The sequence below is a fragment of the Lutra lutra genome, chromosome 7 (genome assembly GCF_902655055.1).
Source record: "Lutra lutra chromosome 7, mLutLut1.2, whole genome shotgun sequence".
Taxonomy (NCBI): domain Eukaryota; kingdom Metazoa; phylum Chordata; class Mammalia; order Carnivora; family Mustelidae; genus Lutra; species Lutra lutra.
The window spans coordinates 67,905,355-67,920,070 of record NC_062284.1 but is presented as its reverse complement, the minus strand read 5'-3'; the positions used below and the strand labels follow the sequence as shown (position 1 = coordinate 67,920,070).

Genomic DNA, 14,716 nt, shown 5'->3' with positions numbered 1-14,716 from the left:
TTGTTAGTTCATTCTACCATAGGAGCTGAAGTGCAGAATGGTCTCTACCAGTTGGCCTATCAGAAATGCACTGAAAGTTGGTCTTGTCTCTCAAATTTTTCTGACTTTTCTGACACTATGATGCCTTGAGCAACAGAATGGAGAGAGCACCTGGGGTTTAAGTAAAAAAAATCTGGGTTTCAGTTCTGGGTGTTTACTTACTTTTGAGCCTGGTATCTCCTCCCTCTGAGACCCCATTCTTGCTCCTGTAAAGTGAAGTTGAACCAGGTGTTCAGTGTGGTACCTTCCAGTTTCAATATTTTATACTGTATCTATTCTGCATAGAATTTTTAGACTTCTTGGCCCATTTTCAAATGGAAATGTGGGTGCTGGTAGGGATGAGATAACACGAGTAGAAGGAACTTTCCCTGCTGAAAAATAGCATAAGATTTGATGTTACATAGACTTGGATTTAAATCCTGACCCTACCAGCTACCGTGTGATCTTGGACAAGTCCTTTCACCTTTTGGATCATTGGTTTCCCCATCTGTAAAATGGGAGAAAAGAGTACAAACTTTATAGAGTTGTGTAGAATTAAATGAAATGGTATCTATCATTTCAGTGTCTGGCATATATTAGGTTTTCAACAGCAATGGTAATTAGTATTATTGCTATTTAGTTGTTAACCCGAGAACATTTAGTTGTTTTAGAATGTCCAAAGGGGAGGGGCAAAAGGTCTTCATAACTATGTAAATCATGGACTTGTAGATTGTTTAAGAGAGAAGGAATTTTTAGAGATTTTCCAGGCCAACCCTCCCATTTTGCCAGCTGCTAGACTGGTTCAGAGGACATTTGCCTTGAGTCAATCAGATGATGAAGGTGAGAGACAGCGATAGAAGCCAGGTCTTCAGACTTCTAGCTTGGTTCTTTATTTCCATACCATCCTGCCTCATTCTCTATTATTCTTCATTATTTTGCATAGAGCTGAACCCAGTGTCACCAAGGGTTACTCAAATGAGCCACATGGCATGGAAAAACACTGATAAGGGGCCTTTGGGTCCTATTAGAACCCCCTATTTACTGATTTCTTTGACAAAACCCATGGCCCCAAAGTAGTTTCTGGCTTCCTCCTGCCTCTTATAACCTCTGCAAATAAGATGCTTTTACTGGGTGATCCCAACAAACGGGCTCACTCATGTAAGACTCTTATTTCAAGAATAGGGAGTTCACACCCCAAAACAAAGTAGAACAAAACAAATGAGATTATCATCTTTCCAGAAAGTACACATGAACAGAAAAAAAATATTGAGTTAATTTCCTTTGATAGCTAGCATTTATTGCATACTTAACACATGCCAGGGACCCTTGGTGCACTATATATCTTTATACTCTTTTTCCTCCCAATTTAAAAAATTGTGGTGAAATATGCATAACAAAATTTTAACCATTGTTAAGCGTACTGCTCAGTGATATTATGTACATTCACATCATTGTGCCACCATTGCCCCTGTCCAGTAAAATTGAAACTCTATACGCATTAAACAATGACTTCCCATTCCACCATTTCTCTAGCCCTGACGGCCACCATTCTACTTTCTGTCTCTATGAATTTGACTGGTCTAAGTACCTCATCCAAGTGGAATCATACAGTACTTGTCTTTTTGTGACTGGATTATTTCACTCCACATAATGTTCCCAACATGCATCCATGCTGTGGCATGTGTCAGAATTCCCTCCCATGCTCGTTTTGGCAGCACATTTACTAAATTGGAATGATACAGAGAAGATTAGTATGGCCTCTGGGCAAGGATAACATGCAAATTCATGAAGTATTCCATATTTTTTTAACTGGGTGGTGGGCATTAAAGAGGGCACTTGAAATAATGAGCACTGAGTGTGGTACAGAACTGATGAATCACTAAATTCTACCTCTGAAACTCATAATACAGTATATGTTAATTAAATTGAATTTAAATTTTAAAAAAAGACTTTCTTCCCTTTTTAAGGCTGAATACTATTCCATTGTATGTAAGTACCACATTTTGCTTATCCATTCATCTGTTGATGGATACTTGGTTAGTTTCTATGTTCTAGCTTTTGTGAATAACACTGCTGTGAATGTGGATATACAACTATCCAAGTCCCTGCTTTCAGTTCTTGGGGGAGATAATAAGTGGTAGAATTGCTGGATCATATGGTAATACTATTTTTGATTTTTTTGAGGAACTGGGAACGGCTATCCTATTTTCCATAGCTGTTGTATTATTGTACATGTCTACCAATAGTATACAGAATTTCTATTTCTCCATGTCCTTTCCAACACTGGTTATTTTCTAGTATTGTGGTTGTTTCTGCATTTGTTTTCTAGTAGTTGTTTTTCTATCTAGATTTTCCATTTCTTCATGATGAAGTCTTCATAGGTTTAATGTTTCTAGGAATTTGTCTATTTTATCCAGGCGCTCCAGTTTGTTAATGTGCAATTGTTCATAGCACTCTCTTATAATCCTTTTGTCTCTGTTGAATTGGTAGTTACATTCCGCTTCCTCCCCCCACCCAAACTTTTGTTCCTGATTTTAGTGCTTTGAGTCTCCTTTCTTTTTTTCTGAGTCCATCTAGCTAAAGCTTGGTCAATTTTGCTGACCTTTTTGAAGGACTAACTTTTGGTTTCATTGATTTTCTCTATATTCTTCTCGTCTCTGTGTCATTGATCTCTGCTCTAATCTTTATTATTTCCTTCCTTCTACTAGCTTTGAGTTTAATTTGTTCTTTTTTTTTTTAATTCCTTAAGTTGTAAATCTAGGTTCTTGATTTGAGAGCTTTCTTCTTTTTTAATGTATGTGTTTGTGGTTATAAATTCCTCCCTTAGCTCCTCTTTCACTGTGTCCCATATGTTTGGTATCTGTGTTTTCCATACTTTTTTTTTTTTTTTTTTTTTTTTTTAATGATCACAAAAAACCTAGACAGCTATTCTTTCTTTTTTTAGACTGGTGTTCAAAGGGACTGGAGAGTTCAGCTAGCCCGAATTCTCAAGGAATTCCTTTCATTTAAATCAGACCCCTACTCCCAACACTTGGGGAGAAGGAAACGTACCAGAAAAGTTCTGAGGGCTCAGATTTCACTACTTCCTAAAAAATTGGGTGCATTCTATTTTAAAAAACTTTTTTTTTTTAGGGGCGCCTGGGTCGCTCAGTGGGTTAAGCTGGTGCCTTCGGCTCAGGTCATGATCCCAGGGTCCTGGGATCGAGTCCCACATTGGGCTCTCTGCTCGGCAGGGAGCCTGCTTCCCTACCCCCCTGCCTGCCTCTCTGCCTACTTGTGATCTCCGTCTGTCAAATAAATAAATAAAATCTTTAATAAATAAATTAATAAATAAATAAAACTTTTTTTTTAAAAGAAGGATTCCATCTTATCTGTTTTGTGTAAAGTAAAATAGAGAGGAAGAACATGTGTTTTGATCCATTTTTAATACTTAAAAGATTAATATTATTCTGTAACAAAATCCTTAACTTGAAGTGTTGTTTCGCTATTTTTTAAAGCCTCCGGTTAAGTTCCTATCAACAGTTCTTGGCAAAAGTAATCTTCAGTTTTCTGGAATGAACATTAAACTGACCATCTCAACATGCAGCCTCACATTGATGAATATTGACAACCAACAGGTAAGATCATGACGGTCATTTTGAGCTTAACATATCATGTATTTTTCTAGAAGAGTCAGCATAATCGGGGCGCCTGGGTGGCTCAGTGGGTTAAGCCGCTGCCTTCGGCTCAGGTCATGATCTCAGGGTCCTGGGATTGAGTCCCGCATCGGGCTCTCTGCTCAGCAGGGAGCCTGCTTCCTCCTCTCTCTCTCTGCTTGCCTCTCTACTTGTGATCTCTCTCTGTCAAATAAATAAATAAAATCTTTAAAAAAAAAGAGAGTCAGCATAATCAAGAAAATAAAGTTTCAGACAGATTATTAAATTTAATAAGACACAAGGGGAAAAAAATCTGCCAAGGATTTATGCATAACAATAATTAGAACAACAGTATTATTAACCCATCACTGGCCATTAACTGCTTGTATACTTGCCTCTACCTAATTGGCTTTATAATAGGGACTAAGGTACAAATAACATAGTACAGAGCATTTGGTAGATCATATTCTTGAGTCACTTGTTTATTACTTTCCACCAGTGCTCCCCAAAAGGGAAAGCAATTCCATTTTCAGAATTAACAGACTGTGTGTTGGATGGATGGTGCAAATGAGGGACAGAGGGGAAGGGTGATGTTAGGGTTAATATTCTAGCAAACTGAAATTTAAGCATAAAACATTTTCTTCCAGCTTTTAAGGTTGAAATGCTTTGTAAAATGTTATTACATAAACACTTTTTTTTCCTTCTTTGATGATTTATGTTACCATGGTATGCCTGAGTTCTCACTGTGAACCTTATTTCTCAAAAAACAACCCTGAAGCAAATATAGAAGATATACAGGCACTGGACTAAATGTGTACCTTCAACTAGGGCACTGTTTGACTTGCTTCCTGTTTTCTAAGCTAAATTCCTTATTTCGGGTTATTTATGTGTGTTAGAGTCAAATTCTTCTTGGTCTAGTGTGTTATGATTTGAGGTTCTTAGCACTTAAGGTTTTACTCTATGGAGTCCCGTTGATCAGGGACTTGTGGAAGGTTGAATGTGTAGTTGGCTGTGATAAAACACCGTTGGGCTTGGAGGTCACATATAGGTTGAAATCCTGGCTCAGCCACTAACAAGCAAGTTACTCTACCACTCAATTTTCCTCATTAGTGAAATGAGATTATAGTACCTATTCGCAGAGTTTCTGAAAGGATGGATATAGCAATAGTGTGTCTCATTGGGTTATTTAGAGGATTAAGTAAGATCATCGATGTAAATCACTTAGCACAGCACAGTACCTATTATTATTATTTACTTAAACATTTTTCCTATTTCCTTGAGACATTTTCATAAACTCGGTACTTGACAGGGAAAACAAAATTTAAGAACATAAAATTATAAAATTTTCAGTAACATATAAATACAGTTATATACATTTTTTTTACTCCAATGTTTTTGCCAAAAAATTCACTTGCAGTTTTGAGGGCTGCTTTATTTTCTAAGTTCAAAAGGAAAGTAAAATATATTGCTTCCACAGTACTATAAAACTCCATAGAGGAAAATGCTTAATAGGAAATATTTCAAAATAAATTCCTGTCTAGCTGGGCCCAGATTGATTATCCAAGAGAGGTGATATCATTAATGTATAATGACAGTAGAACATTTGAGGCTGTGCTTGGACGATGCAACAAATCTATGTGGAAGGAAAACAGTCATTCAATCTTTCAGATGCTTTGCCCATAAGACATTTGTGAATGTAAAATTCATTTTTAGTTTTCACCCATGTGTATGGTACCAGGGGGTGCTTATTGCCTTGAGCTGTGAGATCTCATTGAGTAGAGAAGCACTTGAATTATCTCAGAATTTTGTAGAGGAGGAAGAGCAGGTAAATCTACAGCCGTCATGGTGATGGCCTTATGTGCAGAATATAATGAGCATTTTAAAAAATGTTTTTTTCTGTGAGGTGGCTGAAGGAGTGGGGAATTTAGGAAGAGTAGGATTGTGTGTGGTAGGAGGCACAGTTTATTCTCATTTCTTTCTCTTCTCTTCTTCTTCTACTACAGTTTTTCTGGGCTACTGCAATTAGAAGGGGTATTGTCAAGTGCCCTTCATCTTTCTGGAGGAATAGAAGTAGGGACAGCGGGCATGGGTGGCTTCCACTACCCGTAGTTATAGCAATGAGTGCCTCTGGAAGTGAGATTCTTTTACGCACTGGTGGCATGGAATGGGAATGTGTTCAGCCCACTGCTGGAGTGAGGACCAAAGTTAGGATCTCATTGACCTCATACCCAGGTGCTGATTTTTAAAAATAATTTTGAACCATTCTGCAGGCCTAGGGGAAATGGCTTGGTGGTGGTCAGGGGGAGGGGAGGCATAAAAAAGATGTGTGACTGTAGATGCTTCACTCAAGCAGCTTTGTAAATCCCATCAAAAGGGCAAGTAAAGGGGTGCCTGGGTGGCTCAGTGGGTTAAAGCCTCTGCCTTCAGCTCAGGTCATGATCCCAGGGTCCTGGGATCGAGCCCCGCATCGGGCTCTCTGCTCGGTGGGGAGCCTGTCTCCCCCACCCCCACCCCCACTTCCTACCTCTCTGCCTACTTGTGATTTCTGTCAAATAAATAAATAAATAAATTCTTAAAAAAAAAAAAAAAGACAAGTAAAATGTTCAAGGAATGAAGGCAGCAGAGAAGCGACCTTATAGATGTACATGAGAAATGATTTACTAATTGAATTCTCCTTAAAGAAAGCTACCTTTTGACATTCTAAGATAATTACCAAGAAATATTAATGCCTCCCTTGTCCCAACTTCTAAGCCATACTTTGGACTGAAAACAAACAAGTTTACAGATACATTCATAGATGACAGTATTTATGGGTCAGATGGTTCACATTCATCTTCAGCCGCTGAGAACATCTTCAGGAATATAACCATTCACTCCCAGAAAATGTCTCAAAGAACCTCAGAGGCAGAAAATAAAATATTAAACACGTAATGCTTGCAATTTTTAAAACTTACCTTATTTTAGGATGGAAAATACATTTTGCAAAAGCAAGTTTTAGAGATTTTTGTATATTCCTTGTTTTAAAAATTCAAGCAAGACTTGCCTGTCATACTTTAATATGTTAGGGGCTTAAGCAAAAAAATGTCAAGCTCAGTAGCTTCCGCTCCCACTATTCTTTACTCTTATCTATGATCCTACCATCAATTCTAACAGCTAGCGAAATGTTACTGAGAAGGGTAATAGAGATAGAGAAGGTAAACCAGGCAAAAAATGGAGACATCCTTTAGTCTCCATGAAGAGAGGCCAGGCAGGTAGTGCTTATTGTCCAGCTACAAGAAAACCAATGGCCCAAGCATAAGGATAAATGGTGACTTCCACTTGGCCTCCATGTTGTGGAGACAACACTGGGAAACATGGTAGTACAATACCTTCCCCATGTAAAAGGAAATTGGATACTTTTTCCCATATAACTATGGGTCAAGGGCTACCGGATCAACTTTTGTGGGGGTAGAAAATGGAAATCTGGCAGATTTGTGGCTCTCTCTGGATTATGAGATGTTGGTCTTTAATTAAGAACTAAAATTTTAAGCATGAGGCCAACAAAATAGATCTATGTCCTTAGGGCAGCCAATGTAGGACAATCTGATCTAAGCAAAAATTTATTATAATCATAGATCCAGAAAACTATCCACCCCCCCCAATCACCCTACATACTCATAAGCTTTTCAATGTTCCCTCTCCCCATTCCACATCCCCACCCTTTCCCCTGTTCACAAAATAAGGAGTGGAATCTTTCTAGAACTCCTTTCTTTAGTTTCCATCAGCCCAGATTTGAACCAGGTTAGGCTGGTTTCAATTAAGTGTTAACTTTAACCTTTAAGTGATTTTACACTTTCAAAGGGGTGTTAAAATGCTACCATTTTCTATCTTCAGTAAATACAAACAAGTATTAATTTCAGTGATCTCTCAGATTATGGTCTATTTTTCCAAGACCAGCAATCCAACCATCAACAGGGGTCCATAATGTTGTCCAGGTCTTTCTCCCCAAAATGAGCTTTCCAACCCAACAGGGAGTGGTTTTCTTTTCCTCTCCTCTTGCTCCCTACTCAGTCCCATAGAGGAACCTAATCACACTTCCTCATTGCTTTTTTTTTTTTTTTCTATTTCCTGACATCTTTATCTGGAGGTACATGCAACTGGTCAGTTACCTGTGTCCTGGCATCCTATGTCCCACCCTCAAATTCAGTTAGTTCACATCATACAAGCAATTATCTATCCAGACTCATCGAGTTGCAGCTATAAGCTGTTTGAAAAATGCAGTGAAAGTGAGGCATGGAATTGGCAGGATTCAGATGGTTAAGTACTAACATCTCACTTCTATTATTTCCCCATCTATCTATCCTCTTCCTTACCACGCTGGTATTTAAATAATTATGATCACCCTTATCAGTCCTCTACTTTACAGAAAAGAAACCCCTTACTTAAACTAAAAGATGACTGTAATATAAATAAGGCTGAGTTGTAGTGTTTTATGTGTCCTTTACTGCCATAAGGAGCAGATGGTACCTTTTTGTTGATCATCAGACCTACTGATACACGGTTTTACTGGGCACAGCTTTCTGACATAATTATTATTCTTATACAATTTCAGAGCCTTAAAAACCACAGCAACATGCCACTAATAGGACAGGTTTTCTCAGGCTGGCAAATTCTTTTATAGGAATTTGCCAAGTTTAATATCCACAAGTTATTTTATAAATCAGGTATTTGAAGCTGGAGCACTTTTCCTTATAAACAGTGGTTAAATTTAAATCATAAAGTGACTTCAGTAATAAAATAAAATAGCACAATACAATAAAAAGTAGTGTTTAAAGTATGTGAACAATACTCTTGGCCAAACAAAGTACACAGAACAAGAAATTTTATTATCTTGAATGCTGGTGCATAACCAGTAACAAGCTTAATTAGAGGAGGAGACAGAGGGAAGCTTCAGAAACAGATGGATTTCTGGGCAGGTTTAAAACTTTTAAAGGTTGAGGGCATAATTGCTCAGTCTTTTTTTTTTTTTTTTTTAGATGTAGGGCTTTCCTTTTACTTGACATTTTCACTTTAACAGTTCTTATGTTATGAAGTTCAACCTAAGTCTTTCACCTGTAAAATTAAATGAAAAAACAGAGAGCAAGTAAAACAATTTCTCTATTACGTAGGAGTATTAGAAATCGTTTTGTTCTTTCACATACATTTTCATGACTAAATTTGATGTTTTATTATGGATGTTTCAATTTTTGAGTTTTAAAAATGGTTAAGACAATGAATTTCCTTGAATTATAGATCACAATAGTCTTATAAACGATCAAGATACATGTGCAGACAAAATTTCAGATGCTCTTGAAAACACATTTTGAGATACAGCATACGTGATACCTATTTCTTTTTGGGTTTGCTTATCTTTTGGGGATACTGAAGAATACCCAATTTATTTTACACTAAAAATTCAGCCTCTGATCACTAGCTTGGACAGACCACAACGTAGAATTTTCAGAGTTCTCTCAAGAGGCTCTCAGTAGGCTTTCAGTCCAAATGATTCAGAAATCTTGAGTCCTAAATTGGATGTATTAGTTACTTTTTCTTATGTAATTAATATCACTGGGGTCTTGTACCTGTTTGTCTTGGTCATAACTTATTCTTGCAAAACCATTCCTTATAGTGAAATGTGAAAGGTATTTTCCCCAATGCAAGGAAAATAATCTGGATCAATGACAAAGTCAAAGCCACAGGTGTTTCGGGAGCATTCTTGAAAACAGATTTCCACAGTCCTAAGATGTTTCTTCTCCTGATTCTTTAACAATTCCTTTTTCTAACTGTGCAGTCACTGCCCTATTATATTCTGCAAAACCACCACCACACGCAAAAAAAAATTTTTTTTTGAGGATCAAGTTTTTCATTGGCACCGTACGATCTGGAATGAACCCAAAAGGCAGTGGAATGTTGGGTCTCTCCTCAAGTAGTTTCCTCCTCTTTTAACAGCATTTAATTACTCTCTGTCAATAATCTCATCACAGCCGAGTTCTTCGGTCAGGCGATTGACAACCATAAGGGAAAAAAGCTCTTCGATAAAAGCCAACTGATCAAACGGGGTCTTCTCATAATGCATTTGAAACCCGCCATCCAGGGCTGCTTCCCTTGCTCTGGATGTTCTCAGAAACATCTTGTTGGCTTCTTCCAGGGCTGCGGATACTCTGTAGCCTGCGCCGCTCAGCTGCTCCTCTTCGGGATAATCATAGTCGTCCTCCCAGTCATCAAATTCCTCGCCCTCGTCCTCGCTCTCGAAGTCAGGGCCCGCGAGCTGGCCCGGCTGCTCCCCAGGGCTGGGCCGCTGAGCAAGGCCTCGTCCACCCTGCGGTTCCGCCATTGGCTGGGCCGCCTCCTCCTCCATGGGGCCTTCCTCCTCGAGCTGTGGCGGGGCCCCGATGCGGGAGGGATTCAGGGACGGCTCCCGGCTCCCGCTGCCTACCTCCATCTGCGGAAGGTCACCCTCGCCGGGCATCACGTCCATCTGCAGGTCGTTGCTCTCTTCATACAGCTCGGACAGCTCGTTCATTTCCGACATTGTCCAAGCAGCTCAAGCTCTTGCAAGGCGTTTTTACAAAACCGGAGCTACGCGGCCGAGCGGTTCTGCGCGTGCGCCAACGCTGCGCGCTTGCGTGACCCCGTGCGTTTGCGCGACCCCCAGACTACGCCTCCCGTTTGGCTTGCCGCTCGGGTGGGAGCTGCGGGGAGGCGTGGTCCCCCTTTCGTTGGGTTCAAATTCCGTAGCTAGACCCCCCGCGTTTAAGAGTTCCTTAATCTGCGCTTTGCTTACCCGTTCCGCTGCTAATGATGCTGTGAACTTGAAAATACTGCACGTGGCCTCTGTAACAACTTTTAGTCCTCCCCCTGCTCCTTCCCTCTTCTGCTCTCTCCTCCTGCTCCTCTTCCTCCCACCCCAGCAATCGCCTCTGCTCCAAGGCTTTAACCACCTTTCATCTATGCACTTCTAAATCCACACCTCCAAATCACAGTGTTCCCAGCCACACAACATACTGAGAACTCATGCATTCAGCGCTTCTGTTTGCCCCATCTTAAAAAAAGTTAAATTCACAAATAAACATATTATCTATCTTAAAAAGATATACGCTGAAGAAGTACTTGGTTCCATTTATTTTCTCAGACGGTAACCTCCCACTATTATCAGTTCGGTGTGTATTCTTTAAATCTTTTCCCTTTGCCTTTATATGGCTCTTTACGTCCTCGTGGAAGAATCTTATTTTATGTGGGTGTTTTGTTTTTGTTTTTGCATGCCTTACATAACTGTCTTCAAATGACAAAACAAAAAGCCTCTCAGCAATGTTTTGAAGATTTAGCTTTCTTAGTATACATAGATGAGTCTTTTTTTTTTCCATAGCATGTCGTCTATATAACTATAGTTGACCTAACTAACTATGCGCAAAAAATTCCGATTTTTCGATATTATGAACTATGGGTAAATCACTTCCTCTACATGTGATTTTTTCGGTATTATGAACTATGGGTACATAACATTTCTTTAGAATAAATAATCTAGAAGTGGAAAGGCATAATTGTAGGGTATGCATACTTTAGTTGTAATACATAGTGTCAAACTGTTCTCCAAGATTGCTGTACAAATTTAAGATCCTTTCAGCAGTGTTTGAGAATATCCTTGCCACACATGGTTTTGTTGAGCAGTTTTATCAATTTAATGATATCTTGCTTTATTTTCCATAGCCTTGATTTCTTGGAGATTGAGTATTTTTCCAATATGTTTATTGAACATTTGTGTTACTTAGGGAAATTAGCTGGTCTTATTTTTGGTTTATTTCTTTTCATTATTGGTTTGTAGGAATTTCTTATAAACTATATGAATACTTTGTTTTACATGTTGCAAATATATGGTCCCTGCCTGTTATTATTTGTCCCATTTCAGGGATTCTTTTTTCTTTTTTTGTACCACAGTCTTAAAATGAGTTTTCCTGTAATCAAATTGAAGGGTTTTTTTTTTTTTCTTTCTATATGTCTTTTTCTTTCTATTAATGTAGATTTTCCTACTTCACAGATCACAAACATAGTTTTTTATTTGTCTTCTAATATTTGAGTAGATCTTTTTATGGATAAAACATTTATATAAATACTATGAGAACAGGATTCATTTATATATTTTTTACATATATTCAGCTAATTCAGCCAACCCCATTAATTTAATCACTGTCCTTTTGTTGGCTGTTTGGTGCCACATTTGTCATAGACTAAAAGACAAAGAATGTGTGAGTTTGTTTTTAGACTCTGTATTCAAATGAATTTCTACAGTTTTATAGTATGTATTGCTGTTAAAGAAAATCTTCTCTCTTTGTTCTTTAAAAAATTGCCTTAGTTTTTTGCACATTTGTTCTTCCATGTGAATCTTAGAAGTAGCTTGAAATGTTATCCGAATGACATAGGTGGAATTTTTTTGGTGTTGCATGGAATTTACAGATTAATTTGGGGGAGAATTGACATCTTTATACAATATTGTCTTCTCATCCATAGAAGTGATATGTATCTTTCTCCTTGTTTGTGTCTTACTTATACCCTTCAATAAAGTTTTCTAAAAAGCCTTACATGATTCGTACTAGCTTTATACTTAGGTACTCTTGTAAAATAGACCCTTCACTGCAATACAATGTCTGATTAGCTATTGCCGGTAGGTAGGAATGACAGTTGATCTTTGTATATTGATTTGTTTTTAGTAATCACTTTCAACTGAAATATAAATATAGAAAAGTGCACAAGTTATAACTGTGCAGCTTGGTTATTACAAAATGGGCATATTTTGTGCAACCACTACCCAGCTCGAGAAACACCATTTGCAGTATCCCAAAAAACCATTTGCTTTTTCTTCCTTTGCCCCACTATTGCCACCATCCTGATTTCAAACAGAATAAAATATTTTTGCCCATTTTTGAACTTTAAAGAAACTAAACCATGCAGTGTGTATTCTTTGTGTCTGGCTTCTTTTGCCCAAGAAATATGTTCTTTGCTACATAGTAGTCCATTGTTTGAATATCACAGTGATCATCATTGGGATTGTTTCCCCTTTGGGAGTATTACAAACAGGGCAGTAATTATCTTTCTTGAGAAGATCTTTGGTGCATATATTTACGCCATCCATTGGAATACAGCTAAGAGTAGAGTTGCTTGGCCATCTTATGTAAGCAGAATTGTATATAGGTTAAGTTAAACAATTCTGAAGATGAGATTATCTAACTCATGCACAGCTGGTATTTCCATGAACCTTCGAAACAGTATGAGAAATACTTCTCTGTAAATTTGTCATTACACTGTGGTTTCCAAACAAGCCTAAACTCTCAAGTGAAAGAGATCATCTTCTTTGCTAACTAATGCAGTTCACTTGGATAGTCTACCTCATATCGAAAACCTTAACCTTAGAGCCTTTTGGTGGTGAAGGACTGAAACTCAATTCAAGCTAATTTATGTAAAAATAATAAATAAAATAGAAAAATGCATAAAAAGATAAAGGGGGAAATGTGTTGGTTGAAATGATGGACTAAATGTTACCCCCATTTTTTTTTTTTTTAACTCTCAGCTCTGATATTCTCCAGAGGGAAAGCTTCATTTTTCCATCAGGCTTTTCCCAGATGTCAGCAAAAGATGGCTCCCAGAAACTTTGGACTTAAACTAAGGCCCTTAATGGCAAAGAGACGTGCATTCCTTCCTATTTTCAATTTCACTTCCTCCCCTTGATATTGATTGGCTTTGCTTTATCCAGAGGGTAAAGCCCATTCTGGGGGCTAGGCTTGGATCGTGTGTCCAGCCATAAGGAGAGGGGCAGAGAGATCGGCATGTCAAACCTACTTGAACCTCATGAGATTGTTACAGAATGGGGATGGAGGAATTTCAAAGATGCTGAGCAGGCAAAAACGAAATATACAGCTGTATGTCCATCACTGTTAGATTGTATGTGACCGGTCATAATTAATTTGTAGCATCTTACATGTTTGATCTGTTTATGTTTTACAGATTATTGCAAATCATCATATGCAGTCTATTTCATTTGCCTCTGGAGGGGATCCTGTAAGTACCAACTCATGAAAGGTCTTTTTGTAAGAGTTAAAAGAACTTCCATCTAGAACATGTTAGCCACTATATGTCTTTTCCAGTGTTTTATTACAATTTGTGAGTAGCTGTGTACCATCAAAGATTTGGCTTTGACAAAATGTTTTCTGTTACTGATTTTTAAAATATTTGGATTAGTAGGGTAGCTAATAATATTTCATTGTGTTCAGATGGAGTTACCATCTGAAACTCTTCTTGTAGGTAACATTTTAGATGTTAAGTCATGAAAAACAAATATGTTATACATGTGTTGCCAGTCCTCCCTCAGCATTGTTCTTAACACAGAGTTCCAGGCAGAGCCTTTTAAGCAATGGATTTGGCATATGAGGGGAAGCCTCGTTGCCATTCTGGCTGTCAACCAAGGCCACCAAGTCTAACCTAAAATGAGCAACCAGGTTTGCAGAAGCTCATGGAGGGAATGCTTAGCTAACAGGAGAAAACTGCAGTTCCTTCCTTCCCAGAGGCCACATTTCCCATGAATTGTGGAGACTGAGCAAGTGCTCGCTTTCCAAACCTACCTTTATAGAGTAGAAGGTCATTCCCTGACTCCCTACTCCATCACTTCTGAAGCAGAGTGAAAGCAGAGAGGCGTTGAAGTTAGGAAGCTTGTGACTGAACAAGAAACAGATCTGTTTGAACTGGGGGTAGAGGGAGGATTTTGCTGCTCCATGGTATTGGGACATTTTTCTTCTCCCTGCAAACATAGAGAAGCTAGAAGTGGACTGAGTTTGATATTCATAAGGATTGAACATCAGTAAGGTCAAGAATTTAAGGGGAGCAAATATAGACCCTGTTCTTCCTGACAATGTATTACCTTCTTTTCTGCTGAGAATTTATTATTAAAGATTGTATCCTTTAGAAATAAGGGAATAAAATCCAGTATAGTAGTGTTTTTTTTTTTTTTCTATCCACCACATTTAGTTTCTCACTTCCAACTGAGGAATCAAATAGAG

The 14,716-nt window shown here is 38.3% G+C and overlaps 2 protein-coding genes and 1 non-coding gene across 5 annotated transcripts in view; 2 read left to right on the top strand and 1 right to left on the bottom strand.

Annotated features, from left to right (window-relative positions):
- Nucleotides 1–14,716, top strand: part of SHC4 (SHC adaptor protein 4) — a 136,015-nt gene that overhangs the window by 71,222 nt on the left and 50,077 nt on the right. For all 3 annotated transcript variants that reach the window (XM_047738069.1, XM_047738070.1, XM_047738071.1), the window contains exons 4-5: nucleotides 3,516–3,635; nucleotides 13,668–13,721. In XM_047738069.1, the coding sequence (XP_047594025.1) occupies nucleotides 3,516–3,635; nucleotides 13,668–13,721 (174 nt within the window). The remainder of the gene's footprint in view (nucleotides 1–3,515; nucleotides 3,636–13,667; nucleotides 13,722–14,716) is intronic.
- On the top strand, nucleotides 1,718–1,823 carry LOC125105759 (U6 spliceosomal RNA). The gene has a single exon (XR_007129026.1). It is a non-coding gene; the product is annotated as a U6 spliceosomal RNA (small nuclear RNA).
- EID1 (EP300 interacting inhibitor of differentiation 1) lies at nucleotides 8,498–10,290 on the bottom strand. Its single transcript, XM_047738072.1, has one exon. It carries the CDS (start codon nucleotides 10,201–10,203, stop codon nucleotides 9,628–9,630), a length of 576 nt encoding a protein of 191 aa, XP_047594028.1. The 5' UTR covers nucleotides 10,204–10,290; the 3' UTR covers nucleotides 8,498–9,627.

Bases quoted from the DNA above. Each gene is read 5' to 3' on its own strand.
- EID1 (XM_047738072.1), bottom strand. From the start codon at position 10,203: ATGTCGGAAATGAACGAGCTGTCCGAGCTGTATGAAGAGAGCAACGAC.